The sequence below is a fragment of the Schistocerca nitens genome, chromosome 7 (genome assembly GCF_023898315.1).
Source record: "Schistocerca nitens isolate TAMUIC-IGC-003100 chromosome 7, iqSchNite1.1, whole genome shotgun sequence".
Taxonomy (NCBI): Eukaryota; Metazoa; Arthropoda; class Insecta; order Orthoptera; family Acrididae; genus Schistocerca; species Schistocerca nitens.
Window position 1 is genome coordinate 189,886,261 of NC_064620.1, and position 17,793 is coordinate 189,904,053.

The following is a 17,793-nucleotide window of genomic DNA, read 5'->3' on the forward strand; positions in this document are numbered from 1 at the left end:
CGTGTTTATTACCCTGGGAGGCAAAATTAAATTATTCTGGAGGGAAAAGCAAAAAAAAAATCGATTATAATAAGTGAAGACTCTAAATTTAAAAAAAAAAATATTTACCATCTCTGTCCTATCGTACTCTAGTATTTGTTAGTTCATCTTCATCATTATAGTCACAACCAAATTGGCATGTGACACCTTCTACTGCACAAATGTCTGTTTTAGACAATTCATGTATTACAGTTTTAAGCGATATGCATGCATGTTGTTCTTGCATTTATTTCTAATGTGGTCTGTGTAGTTTGCATTAAGCCGTTGCTTCAACTTGTTCTTATCACGTCAAATGCAGCCAACATCTTCCTGCATCCTGTGTTCTCCATTGGCTTACCTTCATGTCCCGGTTACCCCCATTTTATTTTCATTACGTCTGTAGCCCCATTCTGTTCCCAGGTCCATTCACTGTTTTTTCTCTCTATTCAATAAGTCCTATCATCACCTTTCGATTACTCCCTGAGCAATCCACAGTTTTGAATGGTTTTCACGTGTGAAGTCCATATCTCACTAACATAGGGTAAAATGAGTAAGAGACAATGACTGTAAACTTCCAAATTTCAAACACATTGCAAGATTTATTCTGATGCACTACTTAGTTTACACTCTGGCTAATTTAACTCTTCTGTTTGCTTCTTTTCCTGTTTGTATCGTCATCGGATTCAGCGCCTGTCGTCAGCAGTAAACTCCATCAGCAACTGTTTTCCTAATTTTGGAACTCTAAAAGTAAGCGCATGGGTCGTAAGACAATTTTTAGTGAGTGAAATAATACGTTTAGATACTGACATTTGAGATGATGATGGTTTCTTGGACTTCGCAAACACGACACCCTGGCCTGCAACCTTTTTTTTATAGAGTCATTAGTTTTTTTAAACTATATATGACGGTAGTATCTGTTCCCGAAAGAACAGTTACCGTCAGTGACCATGCAGCTTTGCTAGAAATCAAATGATAATTAAATGGACACCCTAGCTGCAAGCAGGCGTTGATACACTTCATTGGGGACATGTTGAAAATGTGTGCCCCGACCGGGACTCGAACCCGGGATCTCCTGCTTACATGGCAGACGCTCTATCCATCTTTTTTTTTTTCGATTACCATTTTTTCTTTTCTTTTTTTTCTTATTGTTCATTATTGATCGTTGTGTTTGGTCGTTGCGGACGTCGCAGGACATCCTGTTCAAGTTCGGTGGTTGATCCTTCCACTCAGTTTTTTTATTACAGAGGCCAACCGGCTCTCTGACCGAACACGCTGAGCTACCGTGCCGGCTGTGATGATGATTAGGACAACACAAGACCCAGTCCCTGAGCAGAGAAAATCTCCGACCCAGCCGGGAATCGAACCCGGGCCCTTAGGATTGATAGCCTGTCGCGCCGACCACTGAGCTACCGGGGGCGGACAGCTCATTACTCGTGGCAGATTAATCTACCAAGTCCCGTACGAGTTCGGGCATAGCGTGTGCGTTCGCACAAGAAGGTCAAAGGCCGGAAACCCATATTTTTTTAAACTATATATGACGGTAGTATCTGTTCCCGAAAGAACAGTTACCGTCAATGACCATGCAGCTTTGCTAGAAATCAAATGATAATTAAATGGACACCCTAGCTGCAAGTTGGCGTTGATGAGTATGATGGGCAAACATCTATTAGGCGCACTACGAATGTAGTGTTGGGTACATGTTGGGAATGTGGATCTCACGGGGAGCGTGCAAGGGATAAGTCCCTGCAGACGCACAATCCTCTGTGCCCGCGGTGGCTCAGGTGGATAGAGCGTCTGCCATGTAAGCAGGAGATCCCGGGTTCGAGTCCCGGTCGTGGCACACATTTTCAACATGTCCCCAATGAAGTGTATCAACGCCTGCTTGCAGCTAGGGTGTCCATTTAATTATCATTTGATTTTTAAAGTCATTAGTGTCGAGTATCCATTACTATCGCTAAATGGTTGAAGATGACAATTCCATTAGCCACAACCGGAAGGTGTGAAAGTAGATTTTCGATTATAGTAACAATGAAATGAAACCAAGGGTACGATTGACCGTGGAGCGATGTCAATTGGCTAGCACAAAAAAAGTTAGTCAATACAAACAGCAGCAACGGTCTTATTGATTCATTACACCTTCACTTAATAAAGAATGCTGCTCAGACACATATGTTTTACTTGTTAGAACATTAATCAAAATATTATTTACATTTCATTTATTTAATACCATAGTGTTAACCCCCACACCGCTCCCACTGCCACTGCAAATATTTGGTTAGGAACTAAACTATGTTGGGCCGATTAGCTTATACTAGATGTAATTTAGTTGCTATGGTGTCAAGAAGGTTGTGAACCAGCAACGCAGAGGTTAACTGTGAAATGGGGAGATTGAAGTGGAGAGAGCTGTGATATTCATGTGTGTGGAAAAGAAGAATAATGGTTATTCTTATCTCAGAGATAAACAACGTTAAATTATTATGGGAAAAACTTAACGTGGCTAGAGGTCGGACCCCAGCAAGCAATTGCCATAGTCATTGCCGAATACTTTGTGTCTGTGTACTCATCTTTGCTTTGTCTTAGGCGTTGCTCATGCTTTCTTTTCAGATTTTGAAGTAAGTAAAGAGGCTACTTGAAGACTATCACCGTGTTCCAGTATGTCGGTCACGAATCTAAAAAAGTTGGACATTCTGAACCACCCTGCGTCAGTTCTGATTTCGCAGAAGCATGAATTGGGGTGTGGGATCCTAATTCTGCAAAAGGAAAGTGGGGCTTGTGTCTCTCACGTCGCATCTCTCCCCGCGGCAGTCCAAATCCGTCCTCATGCGGGACGAGGCAACTGTGGACGCAGACGGGAAATCCAGTCTTATGATACTCAGCGCCCGCGTCACATGGGACGTGCTAGTTAATATGACATGCGAATGTAGCACTCTATAGCGGCAGCTCTGGGCTGTATCTGGCTCGCAAATCACACAATTTGTTTAAAATTACTATGTTAACTGTATTAAAACGCAAATTTCCTCCCATGTCTGTTTGTAGTGTAAGTAAAGAAAAACTTCAATGTCTTTGAACATGTAGTAAGCCAAAAAGAAAAGATACATGTCCAGTCAATAAAGACATCAGCTTAAAAAAGTTCGCAAAATCGACCGAAGTCACTCCTGTCAGAGTGTGCACTTATATTTACATAACATCAAATCTCACAGCAATTACATGTATTAATCAAATAAGAAAGTTCCACAACGTTTTAGAAAACGCGAAAGGGGGAAACACGATATCTGGATACCGTCGAACACAAACCTACTACCCTCTGTTTCGTAACGTGGCGGTGTAGCCCAACAGGAGTGACTTTTTACTTTACGTCACGATCTTCTGAAGGATTTAGTCGCCGATATGTTATTAAGGGGGGTAGGACGTGAAACGGGCCGACTTGGAGCAGGAGAGGCACCACAGGACATTTTAATTTACACTGTCTATACTTTTACAAATAAATTCATATAACTTTGTCAGCATCACCAGGAAGGATTCAGAATTCACACTCATAGCAATGGAAGTTCGAAAACATAACGAAATAATGTTTTTTACATGTGAAATTTCATCATTTTTATCACTTACTAATGGCAGCATTTGTTGTTAAAAGTACACTTTTCTTCATAAGAGAGATTTTTCGATGAATTTTGCACAGCATACAAACCAAATTTAAAGGTGTATGAAACTCTAGAATGTTCGAAATCTATTAAAAACTGTGGTAAAAATTGAGGTAATTAACTAGAAAATTAGTGTTTTTTGCAAACATGAAGTTTAAAATATAACAGTTCATTCGTTTTTTCATAAATTAAATAAATTCTACAGTTTCATACACCTGTGAGTATGGTATGTATGATGTGCAAAATTCATCGAAGAATCTCTCTAATTTATGAAGAAAAGTGTACCTAAAGCAACAAATGCAGCCATTAGAAGTGAAAAAATGATGAAATTTCACACGTAAAAAAATTTATTTTGTTATGTTTTCGAACTTCCACTGCAATTAGTCTGAATCCTGAATCCTTCCTGGTGATGCTGACAAAGTTTTATGAATTTTGTTTGTAAAAGTATAGACACTGGAAATTAAAATGTCTTGTGATGCCTCTCCTGCTCCAAGTGGGCCCGTTTGACGTCCTACCCCCCTTAACTGACATTTAATTATAACAAATCCTACAAAAAACGCCACGTTTTTGACGAATCTTTAATATGCCATTTCTTTAAAAAGGCGTACTTTCCAAAACACCCGAGGTATAACACGAAAATAACTAAATACGAAAATTCTTTAACCACCAATATGACGTTTCCCGCCATTTTATTACAGCAAATTGTAGCAATAACGGCACGTTCTCAAGAGATTCATAGGGTGTAAGTTATACCATAAAACCCACGAAATGTGTACTTCACCTGAACACAACAAATACAATATGGCGTTTCGTAAGTTCTACTCATGTCGTAGAGATCGTTCTCGATTCTTCTTCACATGACATGTTGCCGAAATATTGCAGAATTGACTTTGCGTTTCACGTGACGAATGGCTCCTCGACGTGGAATAACAGGAAGTGACGTCAGAAAACTCGTAGTGCCATATCAAACTTAGCTAGTTCATCTTGTGTGACGACGGCTTTAGTTCGTTTACGCGCCTGGCTTCCGCGTTAAGGCGTCTGCACTTATAATTATTTAAATTCTGGCCTTTGCCTGAAGGCCATACATCCATTACACAGTGTTTTAGGAATGTACTACAATTTCACAAGGTAAGGATACATTAATTCCAAAAATAGATAATTACTTTTAAAATTAATATATATTTTTTTGATGAACGAGTGCTGCGTTATTAGTTGGTAATGGGTGGTGAGATCTGATTTAGTGTCGTGTTAAGTCAGTTTGGAGGAATGCATATAGTTTACATTCGAGAAAATTGTGATTGATATCTCCTTCTGTAGCTCCATATCATTCGCGGTTAGAATGATCTTGAACGTGTATTCGGTGAAAATGACTGGGTAATAATTCATGATTAAATCTCACTCGAATTATGGAACTTAAAAACTTTATGATTGCTTTAATTCTGTAGAACCACGACTTTGAGAGAATGTTTCGCTGTTTCCGTTTACTGCGTACTGGTCACTGATGTTGGTATTCCCAATGGCGTCTTGCTCCCCTGTATAATGCTGTCTTCAGTTCTGATGGCGATAAAAAGAGGTTTTGTAAATGTGCTGTTTTGAGCGGCAGTCTTCGGTAAGTGTTTTCATTACATTTAATATTAGCGTATCCTTTGATCCACGTAAATTTTACCTTCTTTCAGAGATTATAGTTTTGTTTTGTGGTTTTCATAATGTACACTACTAGAGGATTAGTTTTCTTGAGAAGGGCACATGTCAGCATAACGTGGAGAAAATGTCTACAATTCCTTATACTTCAGATGTTTTCATTATGAGGTTCTGCAAGTAATGTAAAACTGCAAGTATAGCTGTGCCTTCTGAGAAAAATCTAGAAGCCTGATTGATAAGCGAAGTCAATTCCTTGTAACCTGTGCTTGGGCACAAGAAAACACAGTTGACTCTATCATAACCTGTGGTTTTGGAGATGTCAGTATATGGACTGCCTTTAAAGAAAGTTGTATATCACAATTTTTTTTTTGGGAACTAAAAAAAGTGTTGTTTTCCTTTGGTACTATTTATTCCTACGCCTTATTGTGTATGTCAAGTGATGAAGTATGTATTATAGATGTATTTAGCGTATTTTACAATACTTAAAATGTTTTCTTAATTTTAATGTAGATATCCGTGTACGAACGTTGCATATCCCGTAAAAGTACATTATGGAATAACGTTGCATATAAAAAATATAAGTTCCTCTCGCAGTGGCAAAAACAATGGAAAGTGTTAACGGATTATATTACCTGATGTATTGACATAATACGACGTCTTTATTTAATTAACCTCCGAACTAAAAAAAACTAGTTCTTTGCAGGACAAGAAACACTAACAAAGAAAAAATTAAACGGAGGAAAAATAAATTGATCTGTTCACTCCGAAATTAAGTTCACACGGAATACCCTGTATTGTACATAAAAATATTTACACCTATTCAAGAAGTCCCTCATTTTGTCTGCCGATAGACGAAGGAGCTCTTTATACAAGAACGGAATTTAGGATTGACGGAAGACATCAAAACAGTTCAACGAATGTCAGTTCGGTTTATATTATAGCGAAATCAGGGAGAAAGTGTCACAGATATGAAACGCGAGTTGGGGTAGTAATCATTAAAACAAAGAAGTTTCTCATGGCGGCGAGATATTTCCAAGAAATTTCAATCTTCAATGTTCTCCTGCGAATGCGAAAATATTTTGTTGACATCCATCTACATAGGGAGAAATGATCATTGTAATAAAATAAGAGAAATCGGAGCTCGCATAGGAAGATTTAACTGTTTATTTTTACCGCGTTCTGTTAGAGTGTGAAAGTGGTTCGATGAATCCTCTGCCAAGCACTTAAATGTGAACTGGAGAGTAGTCATGTAGATGTAGATTTAGGAAGCCTCATAACAGTTTTAGGTATATTAATTTGAGGTTGATTTTCTCTTTTGGTTTTAGCAGAGAATGACGTACCGGGGGATGAATGACATTATGAATAAGACTCAGATACACTGAATTTGGATCATCTGCTTTGATATTTTACCATATAACTGCTAATTTTCAAGTTTGGGTCACACTTCTAATTCCTTCAAGAAGACTGACGGCAACAAAGTTATATTGGCTTCTTTCGTTTATAATGAAATATGTGGTTAAAGAAGCTTCAGCTATTACATACTTCCATTCATAGGTAATCATGACATTCATTACTGTCCTTTGTTCCCGATTAATGCAAAAGTACGATCCCAGGGCAGAAAAGCTATGTCCCGAAACAATAAACATTTGCCCTAGTATTGTGAAATGTCCTATCAAAACAAGGTAGTTGTACAAAAGTGTCGTTGTGCCGTTGCTGTTTTGCTCAAACCAACGGCCAGGCCAAAAACATTATTGTAGTGTATAATTTTTACGTAGTAGGATATACAACGTTCTTGCACACAGCTCATTTGATGTAGGTTTTTCAGGCATGCCTTTACCAGGTGTAGAAATACTTTACACTGTTCTTCCTACTTTTCTTTACATTCCGCTTCCAGTTTTATTCAACTGTTTTCCATTCTGTACTTTTATTTAACGATACAATATCATTTGGAGTGAAGCTTACATCAGCCACATCCACTGTTGTCATTGATATAGAACGTACTTACAGAATGGTCAACTTTGCAGCTACAAATAGCTCAACTTGTAAACAGAAAAAACACGTCCGTTGCTTTGGTAGCATGTTTCATGTGATGTTCCACTTTATTGCAGTGAAAACCCAATATCTAGTTGCTCTGCTCCGGCGAATTTTTTTTTTTTTTTTTTTTTTTTTTGGAAGGTAGAAAATGTTGGCTGTAGATGCCATTCAGTAATACTAGTCATCTGAATTAGGATACACTCGCGTTCGTCGAAGACTAGAGAAAATTTCCTACAAATGTGTGAACCTCGTATTTAATTCTACACTGTGGGAAAAAGATCGCAATACACCAAGAAACAATAGTGCGTCGTCAAGTTGATAGGCGTATTTTTAAATCTGAAAGATAATGTCTATTCAAATTTTGCGCCTGTAGCTTAAGCTAGTAGCGCCACTATGAGATTGCAAATCAGGTTTGCTTTAAATACGACTTGTAACGGTCGTGAGCGTTAGTTACCTTTGAGAACGGACGTGGTGGGTTCTTGTTAGTCAAGAATGCCTTTAAGTCGACAAAGGCGCCATTATCAACACCTCACTGAGTTTGAATGTGGTCGTGTAGCTGGGATACAATAGACTGGATGTTTCTTCTGCGATATTGCAGAAAGACTTGGCAGGAATGTAGCCTCTGTACATGACTGCTGCAGCGATGGTTACGAGAATGTACGGTCGCAAGAAGACCTGGCTACGGACGGCCACGTGGCACTATCGGTACCGAGCGGAAAGACCGCGTTCAGCGTATGGCTCGGGTGCATCGTACTGTGCAGCACCAATCTGAGCAGCAGTTAGCACCACAGTGACACAATGAACTGCTACAAATCGGTTACTTCAAGCAAAGCTCCGAGCTAGACGCCATGCAGCGTGTATTTCATTGATCCCAGACCACCATCATTTGCGATTACAATGGTATCAAGCGAGAGCTCATTGGAGGGCGGAGTGGAGACCAGTTACGTTTTCCGATGAAAGCTGGTTCCACCTCGGTGCCAGTGTTGGCTGTGTGTCGGTTAGAAGGAGGTCATTTGAGGACCTGCAACCTACTTGTCTGCGTGCTAGACACACTGGACCTACAGTTGAAGTTAAGGTCTGGGGTGCAATCTCGTATGGCATCAGGAGCACTGTCACGGTTATCCCACGCAGCCTGGCTGCAAATTGTAGCTGTTGCGCTGCCATTCATGAACTGCATTCCAGGGAGTGTCTTCCAGCAGGATAGCGCACGCCCACATACTGCTGTTGTACCCAACATACTCTACCGAATGTCGACGTGTTTGCTAGGCCTGCTCGATCACCAGATCACACTCCAGTCGATCACATATGGGACACCGTCGGTCACTTCAGCGTCATCCACAGACAACATTAACCGTCTTAACATTGCCCACTCAAGTGCAACAGGAATGGAACTCCATCCCACAAACTGACAACCGGCACCTGTACAACACAATGCTGTACTTTTGCAAGCTTGGATTCAACGTTCTGGGTGGTTAGACCGGTTATTAATGTACCAGCATTTCACATTTACAATGGCTTATCTCGTCGTCAACTAACTTGAAACGTTAGTCACGTAAATATTTTACCAAGTGCAATATCCCCTCGCTTCTAAACTGACACTGTTATTACTCAGCTTAGCCGCGAGTCCGTAGAGGGTGGTATATGTGACGTACAGTACAACTGGTCAGCATTTCCATCCGGAATTTGCGAGTGTAAGTCGGACCTTCCTTGACCCGCCTTGGTGGTCGTGTCGTCGAATTTCCTCCTACCTGTGCGCGGTGTAGCTGTCGTAAATGTCGTCCCGTGCAGATTCTTCATTGGCGCATTGGATGTCTCTGTCGGTGGAAGCTAATTATCTGAAATTGCTGTCGGTTTGGGGTATCTATTTACTCGAAATTAACATTCAGAATGCCATAATATCACTTTTATTCCTATTAGACCAATAATGAAACACTCATGTCACAAACTACTCGTAACCGAGAGCATCGCTACCATCGAACAAGACAGGAAGAGCTCTTAACGCCGACTGCCGACTTTGGCACGCAGTCCGTATCTCTTACTAGTTTCGTCACAGTTCGTGGATTTCCGATCAAGTTCGCACTTACTAAGATATGCATTTGGCCGGTATTACACTATCAAATTTCTTTTGTCAAATATCTTTGTCAAAAATCTTCGTCAAAGATATTTGACGGTGTAACAGGGGACTTTGTCAAATATCGTCCAATATTTGATCAAATCTAGAGCCGTAGATTTCATCAAAGAAGTCACTTGTCTTCTGTTCACTGCAATGTGACATGTTACCACATGGAGCGCTAGCATCGCTGCAGAGTTCTGTCGTCTGTAGTGTTTTTTTAGACATTGCCGGTAAATACAATTGGTGTGTGCTGACAACTACAGAATTAGTAGAGATGTATGAAACTGATGAGGCGCTTTACAACGTGAGGTACCCTGATACAAAAATAGACTAAGAAGATTGGAGACGAGACGAGACCTGACCTAACCTAACCTAACCCTCTCCTGTAGCAAGTAATCGGAGTGTTACAGTGAGCCTGTCTCCTGCAGATGTAGCAGTTCTTAAGTGAATATTGTGCTTTGTGCTTTGTGATATGAGGATACACTTCACTGAGCACATACAGAAATGTATGCTCATCCATTCTTAAATAATTGATGTACAACTTGACATCCTCCACTATAAGCTCACGTAACAAGTTTTATTGAATGCTTTTATCGTGTCTTCGTAGAACCCACGGCTTCACCCAGGTATGTTTCCTTTTTTCCCCCACTTCTCTTCTGCATGTGCACACAGTGAAATTGTGGTACATGCAACTGCTGTGGTTAATAATAAGTTGTTGTTGTCAGCCATCTGTGAAATTTGACGAAAAATATGATGACAGTGTAATACCCCTTCTAGCGCTACGGCCGGTATTACACTATCAAATTTCTTTGTCAAAGATTTGATCAAAGATGTGATCAAATATTCCGTCAAATATATTTGACAAAGATCTTTGATGTAGCAAATTTCAAGATGGCTGACAACAACAACTCATTATTAACCGCAGTAGTTGCATGTACCACAATTGCACTGTGTGCATATGCAGATGAGAAGCGGGGGAAAAAAAGGAAACATACCTGGGTGCAGCCGTGGGTTTTACGATGACACAATAAAAGCATTCAACAAGACTTGTTACGTGAGCTCATAGTGGAGGACGTCAAGTCGTACATCAATTACTAAAGAATGGATGAGCATACATTTCTGTATGTGCTCAGTGAAGTGTGTCCTCATATCACAAAGCACAATATTCATTTAAGAACTACTACATTTGCAGAAGACAGGCTCACTGTAACACTCGATTCCTTGCTACAGCAGAGGGTTAGGTTAGGTCAGGTTAGGTTAGGTCAGGTTAGGTTAGGTCAGGTCAGGTATCCAATCTTCTTAATCTATTTTTGTATTCAGGGTGCCTGACGTTAAGCGCCTCATCAGCTTCATACATCTCTATTAATTTTGTAGTTGTCGGCACACACCAATTATATTTACCAGCAAAGTACATTAAAACACTACAGACGACAGAACGCTACACATGTGGTAACATGTCTCATTGCAGTGAACAGAAGACAAGCAACTTCTTTGATCAAATCTACAGCGAGGCCCTAGATTTGATCAAATATTGGACGACATTTGACAAAGATTTAAGACAAAGATTTTTGACAAAGAAATTTGATAGTGTAATACCAGCATACGTCAAAGATCTTTGTCAAATATACTTGACGGAATATTTGACCACATCTTTGATCAAATCTTTGACAAAGAAATTTGATAGTGTAATACCGGCATTTGTTAATGAACGGGTGCGAATTTTAACAAGACAAAATTATGATAAATAGTTTTAAACATCCAGAGGCTCCTCCTAGTATTCATGTTGTCATAAATGACTTTAATTATTAAATGTAAATAAACAAAATCGGTGACTTTGGCGCCAAGATGGCGGTACTACCCGTCATGTATATTTCCCAGGCTGATGCTTGTCGTTACGGTCCAGCGCCGAGCCCCACCCCATTACGCGCGACATATGGTCGCTTCGTCACCTAGCCAGCCAGCGTGGGAAATGCTCTCCAACTCATGGCCGGCTAGGACTACAGCACTTCCTAACTATCGTGAATACATCAATAAGAGATTATAATTTATTAAAACTGGAAAAAAGTCTTCCTCGCGTAAGAGGCACCTTACACAAGGCAAATGTGAAAGTGTTGTTAGTAAAAATTCTCTATTTAAATTAGACTGAACTGCATGTGACTGCTTTAGTCTTTAATAAAACTTGCATCTGACTGCGTATTTAACTGAACTGAACTTTAGCTGACTGCATGAAAATATTGTTGGAAAATTAATACTCAAAATACACATCTGACTGCATGAAAGTTTAGTGGTAAAAGAAATGAAAGTCACCAACCTGCATCTGACTGCGTCTGTGGACTTAGCTCGTGCACTCCTTCCCGTTTAGCCGATAATAAAACATATATTCAACTCAGTCGTAGTGCAATGGCATAAAATTGTCATTCTAGATAACTTTACTCATTTTGGCCCTGTTCGTTACTTAATAAAAATTCTGTCCTGATCTGAATAATTTGCCAACTATGCAATGGCATATAGATTATTTTACTCTGATAAATGAAATTATTAGCTTTACTCATGGGAACTTTACTTTAATGTACCTTTTGGTTCAATGCAAGCACAGGATGCGGAGAACGACATAAGGTGTGAGATGAAACTCTAATGTTATCTAAAAAATATTTATTGTTCAAAATTTTAAGGCACATGTGAAAAACTAAAAAAAAACTTCTATAGCCTGGATTTACGAGAAAGTTTCACAAAACGTTTATTGCATCAACAATGGGATTCCTATCTAGCTTATAGACATTATTTAACCAAAGAAAACCTATTTTATTAATTATTCTTTCTAGTTTCCCCAGGTATGTGCCGAGTTTCGCTCAATATATAGCTTATTATGTGCGTAGCGCCAGCCGGCCGCTGGTGGCCGAGCGGTTCTGGCGCTACAGTCTGGAACCGCGCGACCGCTACGGTCGCAGGTTCGAATCCTGTCTCGGGCATGGATGTGTGTGATGTCCATAGGTTAGTTAGGTTTAAGTAGTTCTAAGTTCTAGGGGACTTATGACCTCAGCAGTTGAGTCCCATAGTGCTCAGAGCCATTTGAACCATTTTTTTTGTGCGTAGCGCCAATTTTTACTTTGATGCTGTCACGACCCGGCTGCCTCCTGCAGGCATCTAGCTCCGACTCGAAACACGTCTGCTGTCTCTGCGCATCTCCTTACCACTACTCAAACGTTTACCGCGTGCACCTAGCTCTGTTAGCTGTCAAAGATCTTACTACTCGAAGATGTACTACTCGTCCAACCTTGCGGTTGGGAACTATCGACATTTTTCACTGGCTCTATCCTGATCGAATCTCAGCACATACCTTTCAAATGTATCCCCGAAATTTCATTACTCTACGTTAATTATTTTTTTGTGTTGCGATCTTTTCTGTCAGCGTAGTATCTGAGCAGTGTTTATTTATTCTCTGTCCGTCGAAGTGTCTGCCTTGCAGCGAGAGGAAGAGTTGCTGCAAATATGAAAACTGCTGCGCCTTGCCGACATGGAGACGGCTACGGCAGTGTGTGTGTGTGCCCGCAGGCATCTACTTCGCGACGTACGAGGCGATGACGCGCGGCAGCGCCCCCGCGCCCACGTGGCTGGTGCTGGCGGCGGGTGGCACGGCGGGCGCCGCCTCCTGGCTGTTCACCTACCCCGTGGACGTGCTCAAGTCGCGCCTCCAGGCCGACGGCGGCGACGGCCGCCCCCGCAGGTACTCGGGTACGTACTCCTCCAATCACTACCATCAGCAAACTTCGTTAGTCATTGTGAACACTTTGAACGTTGCTGCAACACGCCATCTTCAATAATTGGGGGAAGATTTAATTATTTATTTATTTATTGTTCCGTGGGACCAAATTAAGGAGAAGTCTTCATGGTCATGGGACGAGTCAATACATGGAATTATAACACGATAGTAGAAACAGATAAAATGAAATATAAGAAGCATATTCAGGCGATAAGTCTTAAGTTTAAATAAAGAAAATCAACAATGTTACACTGGAATTTGCTTAATTTTTTAGCTCTTCCAGGAGCTCCTCGACAGAATAGAAGGAGCGAGCCATGAAGAAACTCTTCAGTTTAGATTTAAAAGCGTTTGGGCTACTGCTAAGATTTTTGAGTTCTTGTGGTAGCTTATTGAAAATGGATACAGCAGAATATTGCACTCCTTTCTGCACAAGAGCCAAGGAAGTACATTCCACATGCAGATTTCATTTCTGCCTAGTATTAACTGAGTGAAAGCTGCTAACTCTTGGGAATAGGCTAATATTGCTAACAGCAAACGACATTAAAGAAAATATATACTGTGAGGGCAATGTCAGAATTCCCAGACTATTGAATAGGGGTCGACAAGAGGTTCTCGAACTTACACCACATATAGCTCGAACAGCCCGTTTTTGAGCCAAAAATGCCCTTTTTGAATCAGAAGAATTACCCCAAAAAATAATACCATACGACATAAGTGTATGAAAATATGCGAAGTAGACTACTTTTCGTGTTGAACTGTCACTTATTTTAGATACTGTTCTAATGGTATATAGAGCAGCATTTAGTTTCTGAACAAGATCCTGGACGTGGGCTTTCCACAACAGCTTACTATCTATCCAGACGCCTAAGAACTTGAACTGTTCCGTCTCGCTTATAGTATGCCAATTCTGTCTGATCAAAATATCGGTTCTTGTTGAATTGTGAGTTAGAAACTGTAAAAACTGAGTATTACTGTGATTTATTTTCCACAAGCCACGAACTTATTTCATGAACTACATTATTTGATACTGTTTCAATATTACACACAAGATCCTTCACTACCAAGCTGGTGCCATCAGCAAACAGAAATATTTTTGAATCACCTGTAATACTAGAAGGCATATCATTTATATAAAAAAAAAAAACAGCAGTGGCCCCAGAAACGAACCTTGGGGAACGCCCCACTTAACAGTGCCCCATCGGGACTGAACATTGTTTCGAGTTTGAGTTAACAGGTAGGGAAAAGAGGCTAACACAGGCTAGTCTTATTTCATTACAGGTCTCTCACTCACATTATATGTGGTTTTCAAAAAAGTTAATCGATTTCGCAAGACTAGTTGTTGTTGTGGTCTTCAATCCTGAGACTGGTTTGATGCAGCTCTCCAAGCTACTCTATCCTGTGCAAGCTTCTTCATCTCCCAGTACCTACTGCAACCTACATCCTTCTGAATCTGCTTAGTGTATTCATCTCTTGGTCTCCCTCTACGATTTTTACCCTCCACGCTGCCCTCCAATGCTAAATTTGTGATCCCTTGATGCCTCAAAACATGTCCTACCAACCGATCCCTTCTTCTAGTCAAGTTGTGCCACAAACTTCTCTTCTCCCCAATCCTATTCAATACCACCTCATTAGTTACGTGATCTACCCACCTTATCTTCAGCATTCTTCTGTAGCACCACATTTCGAAAGCTTCTATTCTCTTCTTGTCCAAACTGGTTATCGTCCATGTTTCACTTCCGTACATGGCTACACTCCATACAAATACTTTCAGAAACGACTTCCTGACACTTAAATCTATACTCGATGTTAACAAATTTCTCTTCTTCAGAAACGATTGCCTTGCCATTGCCAGTCTACATTTTATATCCTCTCTACTTCGACCATCATCAGTTACTTTACTCCCTAAATAGCAAAACTCCTTTACTACTTTAAGTGTCTCATTTCCTAATCTAATCCCCTCAGCATCACCCGATTTAATTTGACTACATTCCATTATCCTCGTTTTGCTTTTGTTGATGTTCATCTTATATCCTCCTTTCAAGACACTGTCCATTCCGTTCAACTGCTCTTCCAAGTCCTTTGCTGTCTCTGACAGAATTACAATGTCATCTGCGAACCTCAAAGTTTTTACTTCTTCTCCATGAATTTTAATACCTACTCCGAATTTTTCTTTTGTTTCCTTTGCTGCTTGCTCAATATACAGATTGAATAACATCGGGGAGATACTACAACCCTGTCTTACTCCTTTCCCAACCACTGCTTCCCTTTCATGCCCCTCGACTCTTATAACTGCCATCTGGTTTCTGTACAAATTGTAAATAGCCTTTCGCTCCCTGTATTTTACCCCTGCCACCTTCAGAATTTGAAAGAGAGTATTCCAGTTAACGTTGTCAAAAGCTTTCTCTAAGTCTACAAATGCTAGAAACGTAGGTTTGCCTTTTCTTAATCTTTCTTCTAAGATAAGTCGTAAGGTTAGTATTGCCTCACGTGTTCCAACATTTCTACGGAATCCAAACTGATCTTCCCCGAGGTCCGCTTCTACCAGTTTTTCCATTCGTCTGTAAAGAATTCGTGTTAGTATTTTGCTGCCGTGGCTTATTAAACTGATAGTTCGGTAATTTTCACATCTGTCAACACCTGCTTTCGTTGGGATTGGAATTATTATATTCTTCTTGAAGTCTGTGGGTATTTCGCCTGTCTCATACATCTTGCTCACTAGATGGTAGAGTTTTATTAGGCCTGGCTCTCCCAAGGCTGTCAATAGTTCTAATGGAATGTTGTCTACTCCTGGGGTCTTGTTTCGACTTAGGTCTTTCAGTGCTCTGTCAAACTCTTCACGCTGTATCATATCTCTTATTTCATCTTCACCTACATTCTCTTCCATTTCTATAATATTATTCTCAAGAACATCGCCCTTGTACAGACCCTCTATATACTCCTTCCACCTTTCTGCTTTCCCTTCTTTGCTTAGAACGGGGTTGCCATCTGAGCTCCTGATATTCATGCAAGAGGTTCTCTTTTCTCCAAAGGTCTCTTTAATTTTACTGTAGGCAGTATCTATCTTACCCCTAATGATATGCGCCTCTACATACTTACATTAGTCCTCTAGCCACCCCTGCTTAGCCATTTTGCGCTTCCTGTCGATCTCATTTTTGAGACGTTTGTATTCCTTTTTGCCTGCTTCATTTACTGCATTTTTATATTTTCTCCTTTCATCAATTAAATTCAATATTTCTTCTGTTACCCATGGATTTCTATTAGCCCTCGTCTTTTTACCTACTTGATCCTCTGCTGCCTTCACTATCCCTCAGAGCTACCCATTCTTCTTCTACTGTATTTCTTTCCCCCATTCCTGTCAATTGTTCCCTTATGCTCTCCCTGAAACTCTCTACAACCTCTGGTTCTTTCAGTGTATCCAGGTCCCATCTCCTTAAATTCCCACCTTTTTGCAGTTTCTTCAGTTTCAATCTGCAGTTCATAACCAATAGATTGTGGTCAGAATCCACATCTGCCCCTGGAAATGTCTTACAATTTAAAACCTGGTTCCTAAATCTCTGTCTTACCATTATATAATCTATCTGATACCACAACAACAACAACAACAACAACCTATTCGTATCTCCAGGATTCTTCCAGGTATACAACCTTCTTTTATGATTCTTGAACCAAGTGTTAGCTATGATTAAGTTATGCTCCGTGCAAAATTCTACAAGGCGGCTTCCTCTTTCATTTCTTCCCCCCAAACCATATTCACCTACTATGTTTCCTTCTCTCCCTTTTCCTACTGACGAATTCCAGTCACCCATGACTATTAAGTTTTCGTCTCCCTTCACTACCTGAATAATTTCTTTTATCTCGTCATACATTTCATCAATTTCTTCATCATCTGCAGAGCTAGTTGGCATATAAACTTGTACTACTGTAGTAGGCATGGGCTTTGTGTCTATCTTGGCCACAATAATGCGTTCACTATGCTGTTTGTAGTAGCTAACCCACACTCCTATTTTTTTATTCATTATTAAACCTACTCCTGCATTACCCCTACTTGATTTTGTATTTATAACCCTGTAATCACCTGACCAAAAGTCTTGTTCCTCCTGCCACCGAACTTCACTAATTCCCACTATATCTAACTTTAACCTATCCATTTCCCTTTTTAAATTTTCTTACCTACCTGCCCGATTAAGGGATCTGAAATTCCACGCTCCGATCTGTAGAATGCCAGTTTTCTTTCTCCTGATAACGACGTCCTCTTGAGTAGTCCCCGCCCGGAGATCCGAATGGGGGACTATTTTACCTCCGGAATATTTTACCCAAGAGGACGCCATCATCATTTAATCATACAGTAAAGCTGCATGTCCTCGGGAAAAATTACGGCTGTAGTTTCCCCTTGCTTTCAGCCGTTCGCAGTACCAGCACAGCAAGGCCGTTTTGGTTAATGTTACAAGGCCAGATCAGTCAATCATCCAGACTGTTGCCCCTGCAACTACTGAAAAGGCTGCTGCCCCTCTTCAGGAACCACATGTTTGTCTGGCCTCTCAACAGATACCCCTCCGTTGTGGTTGCACCTGCGGTATGGCCATCTG

At 40.4% G+C, this 17,793-nt stretch overlaps 1 protein-coding gene and 1 non-coding gene across 2 annotated transcripts in view; both read left to right on the forward strand.

Annotated features, from left to right (window-relative positions):
* The window catches only part of LOC126194890 (mitochondrial basic amino acids transporter-like), a 268,011-nt gene that overhangs the window by 216,075 nt on the left and 34,143 nt on the right, over window positions 1-17,793 (forward strand). The window contains exon 6 of the mRNA XM_049933239.1: window positions 13,000-13,179. Coding sequence (XP_049789196.1) covers window positions 13,000-13,179 — 180 coding nt within the window. The remainder of the gene's footprint in view (window positions 1-12,999; window positions 13,180-17,793) is intronic.
* Trnat-ugu (transfer RNA threonine (anticodon UGU)) lies at window positions 1,784-1,858 on the forward strand. Its single transcript has one exon. It is a non-coding gene; the product is annotated as a tRNA-Thr (tRNA).